We start from the raw sequence: 24,846 nt of genomic DNA, 5'->3' as shown, positions 1-24,846 counted from the left end.
TGTGCTTTTTTGGAACCTGGAGAGCCAGGTTCAAATCCTGTCAGTCACACTGGGCACGTAACTCGAATGGATATCTGCAAGAAGAATGAGGTCAAAATGGGCTGAAGTGTAAAGGTAGTTTGAATCCATGCTTGCGTGATGTGTAACCATACCTGAGACCTGAACACTTCCGTTGGCTCTAGACTGTGAAGCAAAGCATTATTAAAGGAAGCAAAGGTTTACAACATTTATGTCCCCAATCCCCAAAGCAGACACATAGCACTGGAATACTACATATCTACGCGTATTTAACTACTATTTAACATGCAGTGCCACAGTCATAACCCTTTATATACTGTTTGATTAAACTAATTCCAGAACAGAAACTAGCAGAATTAAGCAGTTTCCCTTTAAGAGCCATGTAAACAAAGAGCGGGTTTGCTTTATGTGAGCAGTATTTTATTTTACGCAATTTTTTATTCTGTAAAGTTGCACGGGGTTCCCAACGATTGCGCGACTCGCGAGCGTAAATGCTTAGTGAATGTGAAAATCTGCGCGCATTCACTTTGTCTGGGGGAGTGAGAGAGGAGCATGAATGGAGCAAAATGGCGGATCATGTGCAGGTAACCCCAGCTTTATGTTTTTGTAGTATATACATCCACAATAAGCCTTTGAATGAGCTGTAATATATATTTAGATATGTTATTTCATATATAGAGTGAATGTATCCCCAAAGCATCCATAAAGCAGTCGCCGTACAGGTTGTGTGTGATATGTAGAGGATGCGGACTGCAGTGTTGACTTGTGGCCTGTCATCGTGTAACGTTAGCTTTCGCCGTTCAGCTAGCTAACTACCTAGAGATGCGGACAGAACAACACATTTGTGTTTATGAAACAGGACGGTTTCTACGGGGCGAATGTATCGCTTGTAGCAGCTAGCCATCTCATTATTGTGTTTTATCTCGTGCCTTTTAAGGAAGTAACGTTAAACAACACCTTCAACAGATCTTTTCAATGGGTAGGCCTATCTGCTAGCTAGGAGAAGATGGGGGAAATGCTTGCTAGCGACAGTAACGTTAGCTAGCACTAATTGGTTAGCAACTCTCACTACAGCCTTCGCCGTCCTGAACTAAAATGTATATAATGTGCAAATGTCATTGTTCGATTATGATTGGCTTGCTTGATCAGACCTCAATGTTGTGCTATTGGTTAGCGAACTAATTAGCTGTTGCTAGCTTACAATCAGCACAAGACATTTCTCCCGCGCTATCCCGTTCGAAATATCATTGAGTTTTTACACGCTGTGAGCTGGAATGTAGCTAGCTAGACAGCTCGTGCATTGTTGTTAGTTGGCTACTTAAACCACACCGTGCATATTTTGCAACCAGAACAATAATGTTCCATTGCGAAACTGACACGAATAGCTAACTAACTCTGGCATGGAGCATAGCATTAACAAAACAGCTAACATTTACCTTGCACAACTAGCCCACTTTCCAGCCAATTCTACATAACTAGCTTGTAGCTGGAATGCTGGCTGTGTAGAGCTGTCATGTGGACGCCTTGTACCATGGACATTAGGTAGCACTTACAGCTGACACCTCAAGCAATGAATAGATTAACTACATTGTACAATGTTTCCCTGTAAATGTACAGCATTATACTGGCACCAGAGTTGCCAGCTTAATACTTTAATTTTGCTTTACAGCAGAGATGCTGTAAAATATTTTACAGTACTATTTCCCATACTGCAAAACATATCACCTCAACCCTGCTGTACATTTAGAGGGATGCTGTAATGTTTTACAGTAAGGAAAATAGTACTGTGAAATGAATTACAGCATCTTTGCTGTAAAGCAAAATTACAGTATTAAGCTGGCAACTCTGGTGAAATTGTCCTTGAAATCAAAATGTAAGATGAACAATACATTTGTACATAAAATGTATTTATTCTAATTGGTAACAACAAATTAACAGAATTGGCAATAGAAGTAACAACAGTTAACACATGTAACCAAATAAGAGCATCATTACAACACTAATTTAAAAACTATATTGGTGAGGGAGATGGAGTTAAAATTGGGATTGGGTACAGTCCTAGGTCTGTCAGGGGCAACTATATTTGGGGTAAGGGGGTTCAGAGGCGGTGAAACACAACGGGAAAGTTTGGGCAGGAGAGAGAAGTCAGCGCAGCATCAGGTGATCCTAATGGGGCTCCATAACAATCATCCTCAGTTCTGATTTGTCAGCTCTTCTCACCCCTAGGACAAGCATAGAAAAATACATTAATAGAATGACAGCACTGTGGGTATAAAGACAGGTGACAAGGGACATATCAAGTTGGTGTTGTGTGTGTACTTGCACCTCACTAGAGGTATTCATTCAAACTCAGTGAGCTCTTGGACGAATGGGGCAATGTAGTGGTTGAGAACAGCTGGCTTCCTCTGGGCCACCTTGTCATGCACATTGTCCCATCTTCAGTGTTCATCATCTTGGGTTGCTTCGAACCTACAGCATATATCCAATATAGTTTATGAAATCAATTGAGGCATTGAACAAATAAGACGGCTAGATACACCTGCTTCGAACCCTAGCTAACTAATAAAACATTGGTATAGCCTACACCAGGGCTGTCCAACCCTGTTCCTGGAGAGCTACTCTCCTGTAGTTTTTCGCTCCAACCCCAGTTGTAACTTACTTGATGCAGCTGATCAACCAGCTAATTATTCAAATCAGGTGCCAGAATTTCCGTCAAATGGTAAATGCCTGCTTTTGGCCGATTTAAAAATAAATAAATGAAAAGTCGATAAAATTGTTGCCGGCCAAATTGTCTGGCAGATGGAAATACCAGTTGATGTGCTCCAAAATTGGCGACGATTTTGTTGATTATCCCTGTTTCCAGTGTACCTGCTGAGAGGGGTTTCTTTCTCCAAAACAGAGTAAAGACCAGAGTCAAGATCGCGCCTTATTGAGGACAAAGTAAAGAGGCTGCAAGCTGCTGCAAGCTGCTCCAAGGAGTTGGACAGTTTTGACTTCCCAACAGCAGCGACGCACTTTGACCAAGCCAAGGTCTGCCGCAAATGCAAGTAAATTAGAGGCAAATTATTGTGTTCGTCAGGCCCGGTCCTAGCAGGTCTGCTGCTGCCCTAGGCAAGATCAGCATATGTTGCCCCCGTGTCATGTATAAATATTTGGAATGGATTGATAGAGTCGAGTAATGATGTGTATCGTGTGCAATTGGTTAATTTCAGTTGCGCTTATTCAGTAGCACTTGGAAACGAAACATCGTTGCCAACTATTCACATCGGAGAGTTACAATGTTGCAATCACTAGGCAGCCAACTGCCTATAGTAGGAAACAGAGTTATCAATATGCCACGTATATCACACATTACACGAGTCAAGACCCCAGGATAGTTCAAATTACAATAAACATAACATTTATTAACATCACTCAGTAGAAGTGTAAAAAGAGTGAGATATCATTGGAGCATTGGAGACAAGTGCTTTCATAAATACATGGCTCTGGCTGTTTCACAGGAGCATTGTACAATAAGCTTTCTCTCAATGAACCAGCCTTAACTACATTTGTTTATTTACATATCTAATTTGATTGTCCAACCTCAGTTTTATAATTTCTTCATTTTGTGGCTGTCTAGAGTGGCCTCCTTCCACTGCTGTGGTGCTGAATCGCAGCGGGAGTGGGGCGGGCCGGCCCAGATGTTCTTAGACAGCCATGTTTTGTTATTTATTAGGCCTAATTAAAATGTTCAGGCCTAGACTAAATTAAATTGGAGAGGACTAGATTGTATTTTAAAACATCTGTGTTTTGTTCATACAAATAGCCTATAGGACAGGTCGTTTGCAAATTATATTTTACAGATATTATATTTGGACATTGTTTTATTACTGTGTAGGCAACTTGTTCTTCTAGGCTAAAGGTTTTTCTTTCAATTATATTCGTTTATGATTTATAGTAGGGATGAATATGCAACTGGCAATGTTTTGCTTTTCAATCAAACCTGTCATGTTAGTATACTTTATTTTATCAAAACTTAACAGGTTAATTTATATTCTGTTAAGATGAATTACAATAATCTAAATGTGATTTTGAGCACTGTGAGTGGACGCCCTAAGGCGTTACGCACCCAATGCATATGGATGTCCGGTAAATTTCTCAAGTGTCTGGTCAATTTAAATCTTGCCGGTCACGTTGTCCGGCGCCAAATTTTCCTAAGGGAACCCTGTCAGGTGCGCTAGATTAGGGTTGGAATGAAAACCTATAGGACGGTAGCTCTCCGGGAACAGGGTTGGAGAGCCCTGGCCTACACAATGCCACTGATTATTTTACCAGATTCACAACCTTTTCCTTTCTTTCTGTGCCACCAAATGTTTACGTACTACTGGTAAAGTGAACAGGTTTAGCTAATACTGTAACATTATGGAACAATGTTTAAATTAACAACGTTGTTGTTGCCGTTCATGCTCTCCCCATTGAGTAGACTATATCAAGGTGACATCTAGATGGCTACCAATATGAGTTATTTATTGTTTAAGCTGCTATCCTACTTGAAATATAATCCTGGAAGAATAAAAAAAAATCCCACGTTAACTACAGCCGGCGACACTGTGATGGGCTACAGCTGCCCAGGGTCGTGAGTACGTCAATCCGAAAAACCTGTTGTGCCGGTAATATGGGTCATATCTTTTGAACTGCTAGAAACAAGGACATTTCTCTATACTAATGGCGAAAACATTATCTGCACTCGTGTGTATTCTCTATTGCACTCAGAAGCTGTTGTACAGCGAAGCCTATCATCATCACAACAATTATTATCTGGGTGATGTTTTTCTAGGTTGCTCAGCAAGATATTGACGAGCAATTTAGAGCAGACCGAAATGGCTTGTGGCAACGTTAGCCAGCTAGCTAGCTTGGTTAGCTAAGAAAACATGCAGTAATTGAAAGTCGGCTAGCAATAAAGATACTTATAAACAAGTCAATCTAGCAGCTGCTGAAAATATTATTCCACTTCACAGCCACTTCAAAAAGATATTTACTAAAAATGTCTTACCCGACAGCATGAGATTGTCACCTGAAACTGAACATTTGAATCTACAGTAGGCATAAGTTATTACTAAAAAGAAATACAGCATGTTAGAGTAATTTTTACCAGAGGCTTCCAATTAGTTAATAACAGTATTTTTCATAATTTTACCCATTATGCAGTCAGTGTTTAATACTGTAAAACACATTTACTGTATTTTACTGTGCATTCTACAGTGTTTCTGTTGAAATTACAGAAAAGTCTTACAGTTTATATCTGCCTCAAGCTCTCCATAGCTACTCTTTGGGTTTATAGTAACCTCAAGCTGTCGGTGACTACTTAACTTAGCCAGCTACACTGCTGATGCAACAGAGTACCTGGCTAATTATTTTGTTGCTAGCTAAGTCGGGCAGTTTATTATGTAGCTACCTATGTGTTGATTAAATTGTCATCACCCCTCCAATGTTGTTAATTCTGTACATAGAAATACACTATTTAGAGATCTGTGGTGTCAGTATTTAGGTAACTTTAGCTTAGCAGGCTCGTGAGATACCCGGATAGATAGCTTATCAATAATTACTACAGATGCATTCGCACTGAGGGATGCACTTGCTGGTCATGATGCCTGACCGTGTGATGTAACTGTCTCTTATTGCAAAGTCATCATGCACAGCACAGCACGACACACAAACACACACGTGGCACGCTCTAGACACGCACATTCTATTTTGGCCTGCCCAGAACATTAGATCTTGACAGGGTTCTCAGGAACCTGTATGACTTCATGATCTAGCTAGCCCACATCCTTAGCCAGCTATGTACTACACAGCATCAGGACTGTGTAGTCGTAGGAGCAATATTAGTAGGTGTGTGCGCACTGTGTGTGTCAGCAGCAGCAGTGTTGGGGTATTGAGCTCTTATCTATGTGTAGCAGTCCTCTTCTCCCAAGCCATGTGGCACCCACCCTGTCTATACTAGTACATCCTTTACTATATCAGTAGCTAGCATCAGACTAGCTCCGGGATTCTGCAGAATCTGCTCAATGTTACTGGTGGATTTAGTGTCAGGTAGGTGGATGGATTTAGTTAGTATGTTAGTTAGTGTGGGTCAATGGTTAGTTAACTATCTGGTGTCTGCCCCACCCAGCCCCTATAACCACTACTATGTCTGTCTGGTGTCTAGCCCCTGTGTTTCTATCTAACGAGGGGCACGTTCAATAGGGCGCTACTGAATGTTTATTTTGGTCAACTTTCTCCTCATTGTAAAAATGAGAGCGAGGCATGTCTGTTGTGTGGAATAGGCTGCAGTCTGTCTTATTTCTGTCTGAACGTTCTACATCGTTGTGCCGTACTGAACACAGCCCAATACACCTGTCGACACCTATACACCTGTCTCCTGGCTGTTGACATGGGACGTTGTTGGTGCTCTACTCACTTCATGTCTCTCTCTCCCCTGTGTGTGTGTGAGTAGAGCCTAGCCCAGCTAGAGATCCTGTGTAAGCAGCTGTACGAGACAACAGAGACGGGGGTGAGGCTGCAGGCAGAGAAAGCTCTGGTGGAGTTCACTAACAGCCCCGACTGTCTCAGCAAGTGTCAGCTACTATTGGAGAGAGGCAGCGTGAGTAGTACACACACTGACGCTATATCAATAAACTGTTGATATTTACATGATTACTTGATGGAAAAAAAGCTTAGCTGATGTTGCGGTGTCTCCTTCTGTCTATGCCTGTATTCCCATATTCCCCTCTCTCTCTCGCTCTCTCTCTCTAGTCTTCCTACTCTCAGCTCCTTGCAGCTACCTGTCTGTCTAAACTGGTATCGCGCACCAGCAACCCTCTTCCCTTAGAGCAGCGCATCGACATCCGTAAGACTCAGTCGCACACATTGCAGCAGTCTATATTCATGCTCAACAAGTCAGTTCATAAGGCTCATATCTGTGTGTGTGTGCGTACAGGGAACTATGTGCTGAACTATCTGGCGACGCGGCCGAAGTTGGCAGAGTTTGTTACCCAGGCTCTGATCCAGCTGTACTCCAGGTAAACCTCTCTCCGCTCCCCTCTCGTCCTCTCTTCTCCTCATCTCTCTCTCCTCCATGTGAGTTATTCTCTCCTTGTGTTTGTCTCCTCCAGGATCACCAAGCTTGGCTGGTTCGACTGTCAGAAAGACGACTATGTCTTCAGAAACGTCATCGCAGACGTCACACGCTTCCTACAGGTACAGACGTGTGTGTCTGTGTTGCCAATAGAATGTGTTTTAGCCAATAGAATGAGTTTTCTTGAAGTAGGTAGTAGTGAGCTGATCGAATCTGCCTGTCTCTCTATCTGTCAGCAGGACAGTGTAGAACACTGCATCATAGGAGTCACCATCCTATCCCAACTGACCAACGAGATCAACCAGGTACACTACCTCTCCTCCCTCTACTCCACATCTCTCTCCTCTTATTTCCCCTTCTCTCCTCTAATCTAAAATGGTGGTGGTGTTGTGTGTGTGTGTGAGAGTAAAATCTGTGTTTGTTGTGTGTACAGGCAGACACCAGCCACCCTCTGACCAAACACAGGAAGATTGCTTCATCGTTCAGAGACTCGTCCCTCTTCGACATATTCACCCTGTCCTGCAATCTCCTCAAACAGGTGTGTGTGTTTAGTGGTGGTGGTAGGAGCAGTAGTCTTAGTAGCAGCAGCAGCCTGTGTGTGTGTGAGAGAGATTGTATTAACGTGTTGACATACCTATTGACATCCATTTCCAGTCGTTCTTGGGAACTAAACGTGTGTGTGTCTAGGCGTCGGGTAAGAACCTGAACCTGAATGATGAGAGTCAGCATGGTCTGCTGATGCAGCTGCTGAAGCTCAGTCACAACTGTCTGAACTATGACTTCATCGGAACGTCCACAGACGAGTCCTCTGATGACCTCTGCACTGTTCAGATCCCCACCTCCTGGAGATCAGGTAACGCGTTCTCCCATTTCTGTAAAATAGCAGTACGGTGCCACCCATTACTGTGTAGTAAGCTAATCTGTCTGTCTCTTTCTCTCACAGCGTTTTTGGATTCTTCCACGCTCCAGCTCTTTTTTGATTTGTATCATTCCATCCCTCCCTCCCTCTCCCCGTTGGTGAGTTAAGCTGAATGTGTGTGTGTGTCTAGTATGTTCACTTCAGTACAGAATGGGTGTAGTGTTTAATGGTGTGTGTGTGTAGGTGTTGTCGTGTCTAGTCCAGATAGCGTCAGTGAGGAGGTCTCTGTTCAACAACGCAGAGCGAGCCAAGTTCCTCTCTCACCTGGTGGACGGAGTCAAGAGGATACTAGAGAACCCACAGGTATTACACACACACTATTGCATGTTACATGACCCTGTGCTGTGTCAAATGATGTTCTCCCTTTTTCTTGCTGAACCATATCTCTATGATACCACATCATGTGCCGCAACCAACAATGCTGTGCTTGTGTGTTCCAGAGCCTCTCAGACCCTAACAACTACCATGAGTTTTGTCGTCTGTTGGCGCGACTGAAGAGTAACTACCAGCTAGGAGAGCTGGTCAAAGTAGAAAACTACCCAGAAGTCATCAGGCTTATAGCCAACTTTACTGTCACCAGTCTACAGGTACTGTGTGTGTGCGCACTCACCCCGAGCTCATATGCCTTAGTCATGTCACTTGTGTGTGGGGTGGGATGGTATGTTAGATGCAAGCGTTAATGTTCTGCCGAAAACCTTTTCCTCCTTACTGATATATCAGAAAAAGATTGTCATTGTTGTATGTTAACCTTTTACATTGTGTGTGTTCCAGCACTGGGAGTTTGCCCCTAACTCTGTCCACTACCTGTTGAGCCTGTGGCAGCGCCTGGCAGCGTCGGTCCCTTATGTTAAAGCCACCGAGCCTCACCTCCTAGAGACATACACACCTGAAGTCACCAAGGCCTACATCACCTCACGCCTCGAGTCTGTCTGCATCATCCTCAGGTAACTCTCTCTCACTCTAACACTCTCACACTCACAGGTCAAATTGTGGAACTTTGAAACCATTTTCACGTGTTTGGGTGTAGGGATGGGCTTGAGGACCCTCTAGATGACGCAGGGTTAGTCCAGCAGCAGTTAGACCAGCTCTCTACAATCGGTCGCTGTGAATACGAGAAGACCTGTGCCCTATTGGTCCAGCTCTTCGACCAATCAGCACAGACCTACCAGGAACTACTGCAGTCTACCAACTCTAGTACCATCGACATCACTGTCCAGGAGGGTGAGTCTCGCTGTCTCTCTATCAATCAATCAAAGAAATATGTGAAAATATAGCGCTTTTAACAAACATTTTTTTGTTACCACGCAGGTTGCTATTGTTGCTGTATATATTTATATTTCTACAGGAAGGTTAACATGGTTGGTGTATATAATCGGGGCGGTCATTGGAGGAAGAGTGTCCTTCGCCTCCACAGATGAACAAGATGCCATGGACGGAGAACTAGTCTGTCGGTACGTCCACACACAAGTAACCTCACCCTAACCAATACCGCCACCTATATATCCTATTGTAAATATACCTCCGGATTAGGGCTGACCCCATTTAGTCGATTGGTCGATAGGCTGTAAAAAATAATGGTGCAACACTAATAAATCAAATATTATTTTATAACAAGTGCGCTTTCTCCCGCGTTGGATACGGTCGCTGTCCGCGGTCTGAAAAATAATATTCGGTGCGCCGTAGAATTGTTGCCTTTCCCTATGTTGCTATGTGCATAATTAAAAAGTTAACCAGCATATTGGGATTGAGAACAATGCGGCGGAGGCAGCAGCAGCAGAGATGGGGAAACAGCCCTTCCCTTAACCTAATTGTCTAAGAAAATTGAGGAGAGAGGAAGCCCCAATGTAATTAGGCCTAAAATCAATAGCCTAACTGTTAAATGTGGCTGGCTTTATAAATCATCCATATACAGTACCAGTCAAGTTTGGACACACCTACTCATTCGTCCACAGGGTATGGCATGGCGTTGCAAAATGGAGTGATAGCCTTCCTTCTTCAAGATCCCTTTTACCCTGTAAAAATCTCCCACTTTACCACCACCAAAGCACCCCCAGACCATCACATTGCCTCCACCATGCTTGACAGATGGCATCAAGCACTCCTCCAGCATCTTTTCATTTGGTCTGCGTCTCACATGTTCTTCTTTGTGATCCGAACATGTTGATGTTATTTTAATGGACAAAAACATTGCTTTTCTTTCGAAAACAAGGACATTTCTAAGTGACCCCAAACTTTTGAACGGTAGTATATACACTACCGGTCCAAAGTTTTAGAACACCTACTCATTCAAAGGTTTTTCTTTATTTTTACTATTTTCTACATTGTAGAATAATAGTGAAGACATCAAAACTATGAAATAACACATGGAATCATGTAGTAACCAAAAAAGTGTTAAACAAATCAAAATAGATTTGAGGTTCTTCAAATAGCCACCCTTTGCCTTGATGACAGATTTGCACACTCTTGGCATTCTCTCAACCAGCTTCACCTGGAATGCTTTTCCAACAGTCTTGAAGGAGTTCCCACATTTGTTGGCTGCTTTTCCTTCACTCTGCCGTCCGACTCATCCCAAACCATCTCAATTGGGTTGAGGTCGGGGGATTGTGGAGGCCAGGTCATCTGATGCAGCAGTCCATCATTCTCCTTCTTGGTAAAATAGCCCTTACACAGCCTTGTTGCAGAATGCTGTGGTAGCCATGCTGGTTAAGTGTGCCTTGAATTCTAAATAAATCACAGACCGTGTCACCAGCAAAGCACCCCCGCACCATAATACCTCATCCTCCATGCTTTACGGTGGGAAATACACATGCAGAGATTAGCCGTTCACCCACACCACGTCTCACAAAGACACGGCAGTTCAAACCAAAAATCTCCAATTTGGACTCCAGACCAAAGGACACATTTCCACCGGTCTAATGTCCATTGCTCGTGTTTCTTGGCCCAAGCAGGTCTCTTCTTCTTATTGGTGTCCTTTAGTAGTTGTTTCTTTGCAGAAATTCGACCATGAAGGCCTGATTCACACAGTTCCCTCTGAACAGTTGATGTTGAGATGTGTCTGTTACCTGAACTTTGCGAAGCATTTATTTTGGCTGCAATTTCTGAGGCTGGTAACTCTATTGAACTTATCCTCTGCATGAGAGATAATTCTGGGTCTCCCATTCCTGTGGTGGTCCTCATGAGAGCCAGTTTCATCATACTGCTTGATGGTGTTTTTGCGACTGCACTTGAAGAAACGTTCAAAGTTCTTGAAATGTTACGTATTGACTTTTACGTATCAAGTAATGATGGACTGTCGTTTCTCTTTGCTTATTTGAGCTGTTCTTGCCATAATATGGACTTGGTCTTTTACCAAATAGGGCTATCTTCTGTATACCCCCCCTACCTTTTCACAACACAACTGATTGGCTCAGTTTAAGAAGGAAATAAATTCCACAAATTAACTTTTAAGAAGGCACACCTGTTAATTGAAATGCATTCCAGGTGACTACCTCATGAAGCTGGTTGAGAGAATGCCAAGAGTGTGCAAAGCTGTCCTCAAGGCAAAGGGTGGCTATTTGAAGAATCTCAAATATAAAATCTATTTTGATTTGTTTAACACTTTTTTGGTTACTACATGATTCCATGTGTGTTATTTCATAGTTTTGATGTCTTCACTATTATAACCAATTTATTGATCTGATTATGATAGCCTATTGGTCACATGCATGCGATGCTTACATATTTCACGTAAAGAGAGCAAGGGTTGAGGGAATAGGGAATGTTCTTCCTAAACAAAAGAGGGATTTCAGTCAGAAACAAGTAAGAAACTAAATGGCTGAAATTATGTTGCAGCTTCAGCATGGACAGCGCAATAAACACTTGCTGTGCTGTGGTGCCTTTTCACTGCAGTAGGGAGGAGAGCGAGACACCGTGCGCCAGTCACATAGGCACTCGCATTTCTTTTAACACGGTGTGACCATCGGGCTCTTTCTTGAGTCATTTGTGTCTTATTTAATCAAACAGTGTGCTTAAAGCATCAGACAAGCTCAGTGCATATGTATTTGATTTTATTCAAACATATAGGGTGTGTCTGTCAATATATGGGAAAAATAAGTTTAAATGTTTCGACCAATTGGTTGGTCGAAAGAACAGGGCAGCTCTCGGTCGGCCAATATTTGTTGTTGTTGTGGGGGACAGCCCTACTACCGATGTTGCAGCAGATGAATCAATCACAGTGTGTGTGTTGTCTCAGGGTGCTCCAGTTGATGAACCTAACGGACTCGCGGCTGGCCCAGGCAGGTAACGAGCGGTTGGAGTTGGCCATGCTCAGCTTCTTCGAACAGTTCAGGAAAATCTACATCGGAGATCAGGTGCAAAAGTCCTCCAAGGTAAATACTTTTACTGTTACCGCGCACACACACACACTGTTATGCTTCAGACCTCAAACGTGATCTAATGTTGAGATGATCCACAGCAGTACTGTGTCTAGGACAATGTCCCCCGCCGGGGACAATACTAGGCTTGAGCGGCATACCGCATGTACCGTATACCAGGATATTTGTTTTTTCAATACCGTCAAAACTATTTATTTGCAGTTTTTCAATACATTTGAATATTTGTAGCTACTTTTTAAGTTAATACCTGCAGTCAACTTGTGCAATACGTTAGGAGATAAATCAGATTGCTTTCTTCATTTCACCTGTCACATTATTTTACATTGTGAAGCTTTACCGTAGTTCCCCAGAACAGTTGAGCCAGTCACGTGTTTGTTTGTAAATAGCACAATGGGAGAAAGCGAGCTGGTGTCCGTAGTGTTCTATATCTATCTATATCCCTTCAGAAAAGCATGCATCACAACTTTGTTCATTTGCACAATTTCTCTCATTCACCTTCGCTTGTCAATGTCCACACTCACCGAAAATGACATTCGGTAGCTATAATTGTATAACTTTATGAGCTGTATTTGCCTGTCATTGCAATTAGTTTATTTTCGTTTTCACTTGTTAGCATTTAGTTAACAGCGTCTATGTGGTTTCGCTATTCGTTTGTGCTAATGTTGTTAGCATTCTGGTAATAGATGCCCAATGGGCTTTTCTTGCGTTCTTTGCACCCCCTTGTGTGCTATGACGATATGAAAATCTGGACACCGCCCAAGCCTCGACAATACAGTTTATCCAATCCTATTAAATGTTTGACTAACTCTGTTTAATCTCTCCCTCCCTCCCTCCCTCCCTCCCTCTCTTAGACTAGTGAGAGTTATGTGTTAAATTTGAACTAGCAGCTCTTTTGTCCAAGGCTGCATTGTCTGTGGGTGTGTTAGTGCAGAAACAGCCTTTCTGCAATACAACTTGGGCTGACTGACTGACTGTTTTTTCTTTGTGCTGGGCAGAGGCTGCAAAATGTGAACAGCCCAGATAAGTGGCATCAGTAGAGCGAGCAGCCCCCCCTTACATGTCTGTTTGGTGTTATAGTAATCCTCCCTTACCCCTTCCTAGTGACATGGTCAGTGTTACTGTTAACATGGCTAGCCAGAACGGTCCCAATGGAAGTGGGGTGGAGTTCTAGAATAATTCATATGATGAGAGCTCTGGAATATCTTGATATTTCAGGGTGTGTATGTGTGAGATGGACCATATGAGTCTGAACTGTCAGAATAAAGAACAATCCAGACCAGCAGGTGATACATACCCCTCTCTATGACACCCCTCACTCTAACCCGCCCGCTACTTAGGCAAACCACCTTCAGCTCTGCTCAACTTAACTCTACTACCACACACACACACACACTCTTGAGTTCACACACTCTCTACCTCACATTTTAATTTGACATTTTAGTCATTTAGCAGACGCTCTTATCCAGAGCTACTTACAGTTAGTGATTTCATCTTAAGATAGCTAGGTTGGACAACCACATACAGTGCATTCGGAAAGTATTCAGAACCCTTCCCTTTATCCACATTTTGTTACGTTACAGCCTTATTCTAAAATGGATTAAATAAAAACATTTCCTCATCAATCTACACACAATACCCCATAATGACAAAACAGAAATACATTATTTACATAAGTATTCAGACCCTTTGCTATGTGATTTGAAATTGAGCTCAGGTGCATCCTGTTTCCATTGCTCATCCTTGAGATGTTTCTACAACTTGATTGGAGTCCACCTGTGGTAAATTCAATTGATTGGACATGATTTGGAAAGGCACACCTGTCTATATAAGGTCCCACAATTGACAGTACATGTCAGAGCAAAAACCAAGCCATGAGGTCAAAGGAATTGTCTGTAGAGCTCCGAGACAGGATTGTGTTGAGGCACAGATCTGGGGAAGGGTACCAACAAATGTCTGCAGCATTGAAGGTCCCCAAAAACACTGTGGAGGAAGTTTGGAACCACCAAGACTCTTCCAAGAGCTGGCCGCCCGGCTAAACTGAGCAATCGGGGGAGAAGGGCCTTGGTCAAGGAGGTGACCAAGAACCCGATGGTCACTCTGACAGAGCAGAGTTCCTCTGTGGAAATGGGAGAACCTTCCAGAAGGACAACCATCACTGCAGCACTCCACCAATCAGGCCTTTATGGTAGCGTGGCCAGTAAAAGGCACATGACAGCCCGTTTGGAGTTTGCCAAAAGGCACCTAAAGGACTCTCAGACCATGAGAAACAAGATTCTCTGGTCTGTTGAAACCAAGATTGAACTCTTTGGCCTGAATGCCACGCGTCACATCTGGAGGAAACCTGGCACCATCCCTACGGTGAAGCATGGTGGTGGCAGCATCATGCTGTGGGGATGTTTTTCAGCGGCAGGGACTGGGAGACTAGTCAGGATCGAGGGAAAGATGAACGAAGCAAAGTACAGAGAGATCCTTGATGAAAACCTGCTCCAGATCACTCAGGACCTCAGACTGGGGCGAAGGTTCACCTGTGGCACAGAGCCAAGACAACGCAGGAGTGGTTTCGGGACAAGTCTCTAAATGTCCTTGAGTGGCCCAGCCAGAGCCCAGACTTGAACCCGATCGAACATCTATGGAGAGACCGGAAAATAGCTGTGCAGTGACGCTCCCCATCCAACCTGACAGAGCATGTGAGGATCTGCAGAGAAGAATGGGAGAAACACCCCAAATACAGGTGTGCCAAGCTTGTAGCGTCATACCCAAGAAGACTCGAGGCTGTAAACGCTTTCAAAGGTGCTTCAACAAAGTACTGAGGAAATGGTCTGATTAGTTATGTAAATGTGATATTTCTGTTTTTTCTTTTATATACATTAGCAAAAATGTCTAAACTTGTTTTTGCTTTGTCATTATGGGGTATTGTGTGTAGATTGAGGGGGGAAAACAATTTAATCAATTTTATAATAAGGCTGTAATGTAACAAAAAAATCTAAGTACATTTTCCTAAATAAAGTAGCTATCAGCAAAGTCAGAGCTAGTAAGGGGGAAAAAAAGTCAAGTGCGTGTGTTAGTTCACAAAGGCATTTTCTCACCTCTACCTCACACACTAATAGACCTCAGAGCTGTGGTGGAATGTACGGCCATGCTGGGGAGATGAGAGCAGAGCTGATGGGTGCGTGTGTTTCCGTCTTTAACCCTGTGGAGATGTATGGCTGGTGTCACGCTGCTAGCAGATGATTATATCATAGTTCTCTCCTACTTTAGCTGTGTAGCTGCTCTCTCTCCAGGGGGATGTTCCAATGGTTAATGATGTGTGTCTGTGTGTGTCCCAGCTGTACCGGCGGCTGTCAGAGGTTCTGGGGCTGAATGATGAGACAATGGTACTCAGCGTCTTCATCGGAAAAATGTGAGTTTACTGCGGTATTGTTACTAGTACTGGTACTATGAAGTAACGACTGATTGATTGATTACCATTTGTGATTGCAGCATCACCAATCTGAAGTACTGGGGCCAGTGTGAACCGATCACCTCCAAGACACTTCAGTTACTCAACGACCTCTCCATAGGATATCCTTTACCGTGTGTGTGAAGGGGGGTTTTGGTATTCTGTTATATTCCAGCTCCTGTGTTGTCTCCTTGACTGTGTGTGTGTACATACAGCAGTGTGAGGAAGTTGGTGAAACTCAGCGCTGTTCAGTTCATGCTGAACAACCACACAGTAAGAACCCTGACCTTTGATCCCTAACCCTAACCGCCTGAAACTCAATTTATGCTTCTTGATCCAGTTATTTTCCCGTAATGCCCTTTGCTTTTCTCCTATGTCAGAGCGAGCACTTCTCCTTCCTGGGCGTGAACAACCAATCAAACCTCAGCGACATGAGATGCCGCACCACATTCTACACCGCACTGGGACGTCTGCTGATGGTCGACCTAGGTAGACACACGCACACCTATCTACACAATTATCAGTGATTTTATTTTCTTATTTGGATAATTACAAACTTTCATTCTTTTACCTTTTCATGTGTGTGTAGGTGAGGATGAGGACCAGTTTGAACAGTTCATGCTGCCCCTGACGGCGGCGTTTGAAGCGGTAGCTCAGATGTTCAGCACCAACACGTTCAACGAGCAGGAGGCCAAGAGGACGTTGGTGGGGCTGGTCAGAGACCTGAGAGGAATCGCATTTGCCTTCAACGCCAAGACCAGCTTCATGATGCTCTTCGACTGGATGTATCCTTCACCTCTGGATGACCCCAGACCTCTATACACTCTCAATCCTGTCCTTTAACCTGACCTTTACTGACCAGGATTTAGGAGGTTGCAAGGTAACAGAATGTTAGGAATGCGTTGTCTAGAAGAGATATGACTGTCTGTCGTAGAATAGGGAATCACTGTACCATCACTGTAGCAGAAGAGTTGTGATTGGCAAAGTGTTGTCCTTTACTAGAAGCAGGGAGTGTCATTGGTCGACAGTGTTGTCCTTAACCCCTCCCCCAGCTACCCAGCCTACATGCCCATTCTGCAGAGAGCCATAGAACTCTGGTACCACGTACCAGCATGCACCACTCCTGTCCTAAAGCTCATGGCTGAGCTCGTCCACAACAGGTACATGAACATGCACACACCTCTAACCTGATTGTCCGACCAAGTGCCTCCCCGATTTCCGAGGGGGAAAAAATTACGGGAACTAGAACAAATATATACAATTTCTATGTTGTCAAAATGTGCAATGCTACCAGTACCCTGACACTTCTCCCTCGACCTCTAACCGCTGACCTCTAACCCTGTGCAGGGATTAAAGCTGGAAACCTTAATGGTGAAACTGGCATGTCCGTTTGTCATATCACAATGAAGTTACTGCAAACAACGAACAGTTTCTTCCCCTCTGACATCATTGCATGCGTGATAGAACAGCAGTATATGTACTGCACATTTTTTTATAACAATGCGCAACTCTCCCCAACTCTGCTTTGTCAACAAAACAAAAATGATAACAGCCGTAAGGGAGGGGGGAGGGGGGTGAATTGGCACTGCTTTCCCAAACTGCGGATTTCATCTTTAACGCCGGTTTCCTGACCAAGCTCCTTTCCCGATTCCTGCATTTTTTAAAAATAGGAACTCTGGAACAATAATATCGATTTTCTAGAGTTAGAAAAGTGTATTATGTCACACTAATGCAAAAATACAAAATGTGCAACGCTAGAAGCCTACCTTTATTTAGGATACTCAACACAAAGTCCCCAATAGAAAGTCTACATGGCTTCTATAACTTCTATGTACTGCTACATGCGACCTCTCGACGCAGTCACGGTAGATAATTCCCATCCCAAATTGCTCCTCTACAGTTTGTTCATTCAAAGTACTCCCAAACTTCAGCTGTGTTGCACTACAGAGGCTCGAAAATAGAAACTGCAGTTGCTCACTGCTAACAAAATGCCTAATGCATTGTGTCTGCAAAAGTTCTCAAGAAAATAGACATTCACAAAATGTTTCCATGTCCATGTTACACTAACACAAGCGATAGCACTGGCTTGACTATAAGGTCAGATTCACTGGGAATTGATCGACAGCTGTCCATGGTGCTGATTTTATGCTATTGGTACTATTTGACACTTTGCTTGTCTGTCACAGGGAACATGCACTACATTAACTTCTCATTCCAAAATCATGGGCATTAATATGGAGTTGGTCCCCCCTATGCTGCTATAACAGCCTCCACTCTTCTGGGAAAGCTTTAAACTAGATGTCAGCCACAAGCATTAGTGAGGTCGGGCACTGATGTTGGCCGATTAGGCCTGGCTCGCAGTCGGTGTTCTAATTAATCCCAAAGGTGTTCGATGGGGTTGAGGTCAGGGCTCTGTGCAGTCCGGTCAAGTTCTCGACAAACCATTTCTGTATGGACCTCGCTTTGTGCACGGGGGCATTATCATTCTGAAACAGGAACGGGCCGTCCCAACTTTGTGGCAACTGTATGGGAAGCACAGAATCATCTAGAATGACATTGTATGCTGTGGCATTAAGATTTCCCTTCACTGGAACTAAGGGACCTATCCTGAACCATGAAAAACCCCAGACCATTATTCCTCCTCCATCAACCTTACAGTTGGCACTATGCATTAGGGCAGGTAGCATTCTCCTGGCATCCGCCAAACCCAGATTTGTCAGTCGGACTGCCAGATGGTGAAGCGTGATTCATCACTCCAGACAACGCATTTCCACTGCTTCAGAGTCCAATGGTGGCGAGCTTTACACCATTCTAGCCGACGCTTGGCATTGCGCATGGTGATCTTAGGCTTGTGTGCGGCTTCTCGGCCATGGAAACACATTTTGTGAACCTCCCGACAAACAGTTATTGTGCCGACGTTGCTTCCAGAGGCAGTTTGGAACTCTGCAGTGAGTGTTGCAACCGAGGACAGACGATTTTCACGTGCTACGTGCTTCAGCGATCCCATTCTGTGAGCTTGTGGGGCCTACCACTTTGCGGCTGAGCCGTTGTTGCTCCTAGATGTTTCCACTTCACAATAAAAGCACTTACAGTTGAGTGGGGCAGCTCTTGCAGGGCAGAGATTTGATAAACTGACTTGTTGGAAAGGTGGCATCCTATGACGGTGCCACGTTGAAAGTCACTGAGCTCTTCAGTAAGGCCATTCTACACCTGTCAGCAACGGGTGTGGCTGAAATGGCTGAATCCGCTCATTTGAAGGGGTGTCCACATACGTGTGTGTGTGTGTGTGTGTGTGTATGTGTGTATATGTATATATATATATATATACATACATACATACATACATACATACATACATACATACATACATACATACATACATACATACATACATACAGTGGGGGGAAAAAAGTATTTAGTCAGCCACCAATTGTGCAAGTTCTCCCACTTAAAAAGATGAGAGAGGCCTGTAATTTTCATCATAGGTACACGTCAACTATGACAGACAAAATTAGAAAGAAAAATCCAGAAAATCGCATTGTAGGATTTTTAATGAATTTATTTGCAAATTATGGTGGAAAATAAGTATTTGGTCAATAACAAAAGTTTCTCAATACTTTGTTATATACCCTTTGTTGGCAATGACACAGGTCAAACGTTTTCTGTAAGTCTTCACAAGGTTTTCACACACTGTTGCTGGTATTTTGGCCCATTCCTCCATGCAGATCTCCTCTAGAGCAGTGATGTTTTGGGGCTGTCGCTGGGCCACACAGACTTTCAACTCCCTCCAAAGATTTTCTATGGGGTTGAGATCTGGAGACTGGCTAGGCCACTCCAGGACCTTGAAATGCTTCTTACGAAGCCACTCCTTCATTGCCCGGGCGGTGTGTTTGGGATCATTGTCATGCTGAAAGACCCAGCCACGTTTCATCTTCAATGCCCTTGCTGATGGAAGGAGGTTTTCACTCAAAATCTCACGATACATGGCCCCATTCATTCTTTCCTTTACACGGATCAGTCGTCCTGGTCCCTTTGCAGAAAAAACAGCCCCAAAGCATGATGTTTCCACCCCCATGCTTCACAGTAGGTATGGTGTTCTTTGGATGCAACTCAGCATTCTTTGTCCTCCAAACACGACGAGTTGAGTTTTTACCAAAAAGTTCTATTTTGGTTTCATCTGACCATATGACATTCTCCCAATCCTCTTCTGGATCATCCAAATGCACTCTAGCAAACTTCAGACGGGCCTGGACATGTACTGGCTTAAGCAGGGGGACACGTCTTGCACTGCAGGATTTGAGTCCCTGGCGGCGTAGTGTGTTACTGATGGTAGGCTTTGTTACTTTGGTCCCAGCTCTCTGCAGGTCATTCACTAGGTCCCCCCCGTGTGGTTCTGGGATTTTTGCTCACCGTTCTTGTGATCATTTTGACCCCACGGGGTGAGATCTTGCGTGGAGCCCCAGATCGAGGGAGATTATCAGTGGTCTTGTATGTCTTCCATTTCCTAATAATTGCTCCCACAGTTGATTTCTTCAAACCAAGCTGCTTACCTATTGCAGATTCAGTCTTCCCAGCCTGGTGCAGGTCTACAATTTTGTTTCTGGTGTCCTTTGACAGCTCTTTGGTCTTGGCCATAGTGGAGTTTGGAGTGTGACTGTTTGAGGTTGTGGACAGGTGTCTTTTATACTGATAACAAGTTCAAACAGGTGCCATTAATACAGGTAACGAGTGGAGGACAGAGGAGCCTCTTAAAGAAGAAGTTACAGGTCTGTGAGAGCCAGAAATCTTGCTTGTTTGTAGGTGACCAAATACTTATTTTCCACCATAATTTGCAAATAAATTCATAAAAAATCCTACAATGTGATTTTCTGGATAGTTTTTTCTCTCAATTTGTCTGTCATAGTTGACGTGTACCTATGATGAAAATTACAGGCCTCTCTCATCTTTTTAAGTGGGAGAACTTGCACAATTGGTGGCTGACTAAATACTTTTTCCCCCCACTGTGTGTGTGTGTGTATATATATATGTGTGTGTGTGTGTGTGTGTGTGTGTGTATCTAATGCTGCGCTAAACAAAGTCACTACATAAGCAAGTTATCATAGTAAAAACAGTCAATGTTCCCCATTCCCCTGATAGCCAGGCAGCTGCTCTGCAAGGGGAGAGGAGAGCATTCAAGCTGGGTGATATCTTTCAGTCAACGGTAAAATGACACTGTCATTTTCACTAGCTGTAATAACCTCAAAATATTTTACCAGTTGGCCAACAGTGCTTCATAGGCCTACATTAAAACTATAAGCTACATCAACGAAATAGTAGGATGACTTTGAAATAACTTTGAGTTGATTCAATTGCAACATACAACAAAATACTGTTCGATTCCTGCGTTTATTTCTCAATTTACAGTGGTATAATTGTCAATTTTCCCTCTGCTGATATTATATGCTTTTAGATACCATTTCCGGTTTGATCTAGAATCTCGGGATACCCGGGAAAGGCTTGCAATTTTCTGGGGATTGTTTTTTTTTTTTTGGGTGGGGGGGAACATGAATCCCTAACTCTGTTTGTTTCCAGGTCACAGAGGTTACAATTTGACGTGTCGTCGCCCAATGGTATCCTGCTGTTCAGAGAAACCAGCAAGATGATCACCACCTATGGTAAAACATTTAAGTGTCCTATTGCAACAGTTGCTATTCACAGGAGCATTGTGATTGGCTGGTCAGCCACACAATTTTATGTTCATTTCCTTGGTTCTCCCTCTCCCCTCCTCCAGGTAATCGTATCCTGACCATTGGGGAGGTGCCTAAGGACCAGGTGTACAGTGTGAAGCTGAAAGGTGTCAGTGTATGTTTCTCCATGCTGAAGGCTGTGCTCTCTGGGAACTACGTCAATTTCGGGGTGTTCCGTCTCTATGGAGATGACGCACTGGACAACGCACTACAAACCTTCATCAAACTGCTGCTGTCAATACCACACAGTGACCTGCTGGTAGATACATACACACACACACACACTCGCTCAATCAATCCCTCACAGCTACCTTTTTCTCTGTATATTTACAATGTTCAATCTGACAATGGTTGTTCCAGCACACTTACACCATCTCTCCTGTCTTTTTCTCTCCCTCCCTCCCTCCCTCCCTCCAGGACTATCCCAAGTTGAGCCAGTCGTTCTACAGTCTGTTGGAGGTGTTGACTCAGGATCACATGAACTTCATTGCTTCTCTAGAGCCGCATGTCGTCATGTACATACTGTCATCTATCTCCGAGGGACTCACTGCACTGGGTAATATATATACACACTGCACCACACAGCATTGGGTAATAATATACAGTGCCTTCAGAAAATATTTACACCCCTTGACTTTTTCCACATTTTCTTGTTACAGCCTGAATTTAAAATGGATTAAATAGAGATTTTTGGTCACTGGCCTACACACAATACCCCCATAATGTCAAAGTGGATGATGTTTTTGAAATGTTAACAAATTAATCAAAAATGAAAAGCTGAAATGTATTGAGTCAATAAGTATTCAAACCTTTATGGCAAGCCTAAATAAGTTCAGGAGTAGAAATGTGCTTAACAAGTCACAATCATTTGCATGATTTGAATGACTACCTCATCTCTGTACCCCACACATACAATTATCTGTAAGGTCCCTCAGTCGAGCACTGTATTTCAAACACAGATTCAACCACAAACACCAGGGAGGTTTTCCAATGTCTTGCAAAGAAGGGCACATATTGGTAGATGGGTAAAAAAAAAAAAGCTGACATTGAATATTCCTTTTGAGCATGGTGAAGTTATTAATTACACTTTGGCTGGTGTATCAATACACCAAGGCACTACAAAGATACAGGCGTCCTTCCTAACTTACAGAGTTTAATGGCTGTGATAGAACTGAGGATGGGCCAACAACAGTCAGTTACTCCACAATACTAACCTAGTTGACAGCGTGAAAAGAAGGATGCCTGTACAGAATAAATATATTCCAAAACATGCATCCTGTGTGCAACAAGGCACTTAAGTAATACTGCAAAAGATGTAGCAAAGCAATTAACTTTATGTCCTGAATACGAAGTGTAATGTTTGGGGCAAATCCAATACAACACATTACTGTGTACCACTCTCCATATTTTCAAGTATAGTGGTGGCTGCGTTATGGGTATGCTTGTAATCGTTAAGGACTGGGGAGATTTTCAGGATAAAAAATAAACCTAATGGAGCTACGCACAGGCAAAATCCTAGAGGAAAACCTGTTTCAGTCTGCTTTCCACCAGACACTGGTAGATGAATTCACCTTTCAACAGGACAATAACCTAAAACACAAGGCCAAATCTACGCTGGAGTTTCTTACCAAGACAGTGAATGTTCCTGAGTGACCAAGTTAGTTTTGACTTAAATCTAATTGAAAATCTATGGCAAGACCTGAACGGTTGTCTAGCAATGATCAACAACCAATTTGATAGAGTTTGAAGAATAGAATAATGGGGCAAATGTTGCACAATCCAGGTGTGGAAAGCTCTTAGGGACTTACCCAGAAAGACTCAGCTGTAATCGCTGCCAAAGGTGCTTCTACAAAGTATTGACTCGGGTCTGAATACTTCCGTAAATTAGATATTTCAGTATTTCATTTTCTTTACATTTGCTAAAAAATCTGAACATGTTTTTCACTTTGTCATTATAGGGTATTGTGTGTAGATATGTATATGTGTGTGTATCTAATGCTGCGCTAAACAAAGTCACTACATAACTCGCTAATCATAGTAAAAACAGTCAATCTTCCCCATTCCCCTGATAGCCAGGCATCTGCTCTGCAAGGGGAGAGGAGAGCCTTCAAGCTGGGTGATATCTTTCAGTCGAAATTGAGTTCAGGTGCATCCTGTTTCCATTCATCATCCTTCAGATGTCTCTACAACTTGATTGGAGTCCACCTGTGTCTCGGAGCTCTACGGACAATTCCTTCGACCTCATGGCTTGGGTTTTGCTCTGACATGCACTGTCAACTGTGGGACCTTATATAGACAGGTGTGTGCCTTTCCAAACCATGTCCAATCAATTGAATTTACCACAGGTGGACTCCAATCAAGTTGTAGAAACATCTCAAGGATGATAAATGGAAACAGGATGCACCTGAACTCAATTTCGAGTCTCATAGCAAAGGGTCTGAATACTTATGTAAATAAGGTATTTATGTTTTTTATTTGTAATACATTTACAAAAATTTCTAAAAACCTGTTTTCACTTTGTCATTATCGGGTATTGTGTGTAGATTGATTAAATTATTTATTTTTTCATCAATTTTAGAATAAGGCTGTAACGTAATAAAATGTGGAAACAGAGAAGGGGTCTGAATACTTTCCGAGTGCACTGTGTGTGTGTGTGTGTGTGTGTGTGTGTGTGTGTGTGTGTGTGTGTGTGTGTGTACACACAGTACCAGTCAAAAGTTTGGACACCTATTCATTCAAGGGTTTTTCTTTATTTTTACTATTTTCTACATTGTAGAATAATAGTGAAGACATCAAAACTATAAAATAACACATGGAATCATGTAGTAACCAAAAAAGTGTTAAACAAATCAGAATATATTTTATGTTATAGAACTTAGAAAAAATACACACATATGCCACATTGGGTCACAAACAAAACATGGTTAAATATTGTATTTTCTATGGAAGTAAGAATGTGTGACTAACGTTTGTGTTATAGATACCATGGTGTGTACTGGGTGTTGTTCCAGTCTGGACCACATTGTCACCTACCTATTCAAACAGGTAACAACTGCCTCCATGTATATCTATAATCTATTCATATGATCTTATACCTGTATGTTCTGTATTGATATGAATGTGAATCAAATGTATTGTTATTTCTATTCAGCTGTCTCGCTCCACTAAGAAACGACCTGCAGCTATGGCAACAGATGACCGCTTCCTACACATCATGCAGCAACACCCAGAGATGATCCAACAGGTACATACACACACACACATTTACATACATA

The 24,846-nt window shown here is 43.0% G+C and overlaps 1 protein-coding gene across 4 annotated transcripts in view; it reads left to right on the top strand.

The window, feature by feature from the left end:
- The first annotated feature begins 553 nt into the window (after positions 1 to 553).
- LOC121582223 (exportin-7) overlaps positions 554 to 24,846 on the top strand; it is a 37,601-nt gene continuing 13,308 nt past the window's right edge. For 2 of the 4 annotated variants that reach the window (XM_041897892.2, XM_041897890.2), the window contains exons 1-26: positions 554 to 602; positions 6,494 to 6,640; positions 6,793 to 6,886; positions 6,977 to 7,058; positions 7,152 to 7,236; positions 7,354 to 7,419; positions 7,548 to 7,652; positions 7,802 to 7,967; positions 8,058 to 8,131; positions 8,217 to 8,336; positions 8,474 to 8,620; positions 8,805 to 8,977; positions 9,061 to 9,254; positions 9,379 to 9,484; positions 12,265 to 12,400; positions 15,733 to 15,806; positions 15,887 to 15,967; positions 16,055 to 16,118; positions 16,226 to 16,334; positions 16,435 to 16,630; positions 16,898 to 17,005; positions 21,417 to 21,499; positions 21,616 to 21,830; positions 21,989 to 22,127; positions 24,552 to 24,616; positions 24,723 to 24,815. In XM_041897892.2, the coding sequence (XP_041753826.1) occupies positions 585 to 602; positions 6,494 to 6,640; positions 6,793 to 6,886; positions 6,977 to 7,058; positions 7,152 to 7,236; positions 7,354 to 7,419; positions 7,548 to 7,652; positions 7,802 to 7,967; positions 8,058 to 8,131; positions 8,217 to 8,336; positions 8,474 to 8,620; positions 8,805 to 8,977; positions 9,061 to 9,254; positions 9,379 to 9,484; positions 12,265 to 12,400; positions 15,733 to 15,806; positions 15,887 to 15,967; positions 16,055 to 16,118; positions 16,226 to 16,334; positions 16,435 to 16,630; positions 16,898 to 17,005; positions 21,417 to 21,499; positions 21,616 to 21,830; positions 21,989 to 22,127; positions 24,552 to 24,616; positions 24,723 to 24,815 (2,940 nt within the window). In that variant the 5' untranslated portion in view covers positions 554 to 584. Of the gene's footprint in view, positions 603 to 6,493; positions 6,641 to 6,792; positions 6,887 to 6,976; positions 7,059 to 7,151; positions 7,237 to 7,350; positions 7,420 to 7,547; positions 7,653 to 7,801; positions 7,968 to 8,057; positions 8,132 to 8,216; positions 8,337 to 8,473; positions 8,621 to 8,804; positions 8,978 to 9,060; positions 9,255 to 9,378; positions 9,485 to 12,264; positions 12,401 to 15,732; positions 15,807 to 15,886; positions 15,968 to 16,054; positions 16,119 to 16,225; positions 16,335 to 16,434; positions 16,631 to 16,897; positions 17,006 to 21,416; positions 21,500 to 21,615; positions 21,831 to 21,988; positions 22,128 to 24,551; positions 24,617 to 24,722; positions 24,816 to 24,846 lie in introns of all 4 variants that reach the window. The other 2 variants (XM_041897891.2, XM_041897889.2) reach the window with 1 other exon arrangement.

The sequence above is a fragment of the Coregonus clupeaformis genome, chromosome 15, assembly GCF_020615455.1.
Source record: "Coregonus clupeaformis isolate EN_2021a chromosome 15, ASM2061545v1, whole genome shotgun sequence".
NCBI classification, from domain to species: domain Eukaryota; kingdom Metazoa; phylum Chordata; class Actinopteri; order Salmoniformes; family Salmonidae; genus Coregonus; species Coregonus clupeaformis.
This window is presented reverse-complemented; position numbering and strand designations above follow the sequence as displayed.